This window comes from Gastrolobium bilobum, unplaced genomic scaffold (assembly GCF_033153095.1).
Source record: "Gastrolobium bilobum isolate Gb01-03AN ecotype WA unplaced genomic scaffold, APGP_CSIRO_Gbil_v1 utg12132, whole genome shotgun sequence".
In the NCBI taxonomy this organism is placed as follows: Eukaryota; Viridiplantae; Streptophyta; class Magnoliopsida; order Fabales; family Fabaceae; genus Gastrolobium; species Gastrolobium bilobum.
Genome location: NW_026899550.1, coordinates 35,372 through 36,819, shown reverse-complemented (window position 1 = coordinate 36,819; position 1,448 = coordinate 35,372). Strand labels below are relative to the sequence as shown.

Here is a 1,448-nt window from a genome sequence, read left to right as displayed (position 1 = left end):
CCAAATCTGTAGGAAAACTAAAATACGGATAAAAACTATTGCCAAGGACCTAAATATGACAGCGATGTTTTAACTGAGAAGTGAGATCAATGCCGGAGGGAAACTGCAGCAGAATAGGAAATGGGATAAGCCAAAGCCAAACTCGTCCTGTGTCAGCACACGGAAACGCCCCATTGGATTGGATAAGATTTATACGTGGTTTTATTTGAAAAACACATGGAAACCACGGTTTATGTTCAGGGTGGGGTCCACACCCAACTCCGTCTCTCTCCCCAAGTTATATAAGAATCCTAGTTTCTATTCATTCCTCACATTCTATTCCAAAATCTCAACTTCATACAACGACAACGTTTTGTAACGTATCAACAAACATGCTCTCCTCAGTTTCCTTTCCTGCGTCTCTCTCAGCCACTAGCCTCACCGGCAACGCCGTGGCTTCACCGCCGTGCCGAGTGAGATCCCGGCCAATAGTCGCCTTCGCCACTGCCACTGCCACTGCCACCGCAACCGCCGATGCTCGTTCTACCTGGACGGAGCAACCGAGGCCTTCGTATCTGAACTCCTCGTGCTCTTCGCTCTACGATATTCTAGGCATCCCCGCCGGCGCCTCCAACCAGGAGATCAAGGCGGCGTATCGGCGTCTAGCCAGGCTCTGCCACCCGGACGTGGCGGCGATCGACCGGAAGAACACATCAGCTGACGATTTCATGAAGATCCACGCCGCGTACTCTACCCTGTCGGATCCAGACAAGCGCGCCAATTACGACCGCAGCCTCTTCCGGCGACAACGGCCGTTGTCGACGGCATCGATGTTTTCCGGCTATACGAGTCGGAACTGGGAAACGGACCAGTGCTGGTAGTGAGTCGACTCGTCAGCGTGGAAGCCCCTTGGCTTAATTAGAGTGTCTAGAAACGAGAGAAGGCGCAGTTATTGAAGCGTTCTTGCCTTGCCTATAATTAATCAATTACTAATTAGTTAGTTATCGGAGTTTGTATTATACTACGTATATGTACATATACACGTACGTAGATATAGAAACAGCTTGATCTTGAATTCTTGATGGTTCTTCATTACTAATTACAAATTAGGATTCTGCTGAGCTTTCCACTACAATACAGTAGAAGACTGCCATTTGCGTGGTATTGTTTCCTTATAATGTAACCTTTCTTCCATGATTCCATCAAATTTCATGGACCAACAAAAAGAAGAAGAAAAATTGACCATTTGTACATTTGCGTCCTTTTTATTTTATTTTTCTATCTATAAAAAAAAAAATATACAAGTAACAAACGAAAGCAAGAGCATAATTATATTCCTATAAAACTCACATTGAATATTTTAATTATTTATTTTTTGTAAAATTGTGTATAAATTTTTTATGAAAAAATATTAGAGGTGGGTGGTAATTTTAGATTTTCACCTCTCAGAAAATTTGTAGAAGTGGAAG

The 1,448-nt window shown here is 43.6% G+C and overlaps 1 protein-coding gene across 1 annotated transcript; it reads left to right on the top strand.

Moving 5' to 3' along the window:
• Positions 1–301: 301 nt before the first annotated feature.
• On the top strand, positions 302–1,218 carry LOC133291394 (chaperone protein dnaJ 11, chloroplastic-like). The gene has a single exon (XM_061489657.1). It carries the CDS (start codon positions 372–374, stop codon positions 858–860), a length of 489 nt encoding a protein of 162 aa, XP_061345641.1. The 5' UTR covers positions 302–371; the 3' UTR covers positions 861–1,218.
• The last annotated feature ends 230 nt before the right edge of the window (positions 1,219–1,448 follow it).

Coding starts and splice junctions, on each gene's coding strand:
- LOC133291394 (XM_061489657.1), top strand. CDS start 372: ATGCTCTCCTCAGTTTCCTTTCCTGCGTCTCTCTCAGCCACTAGCCTC.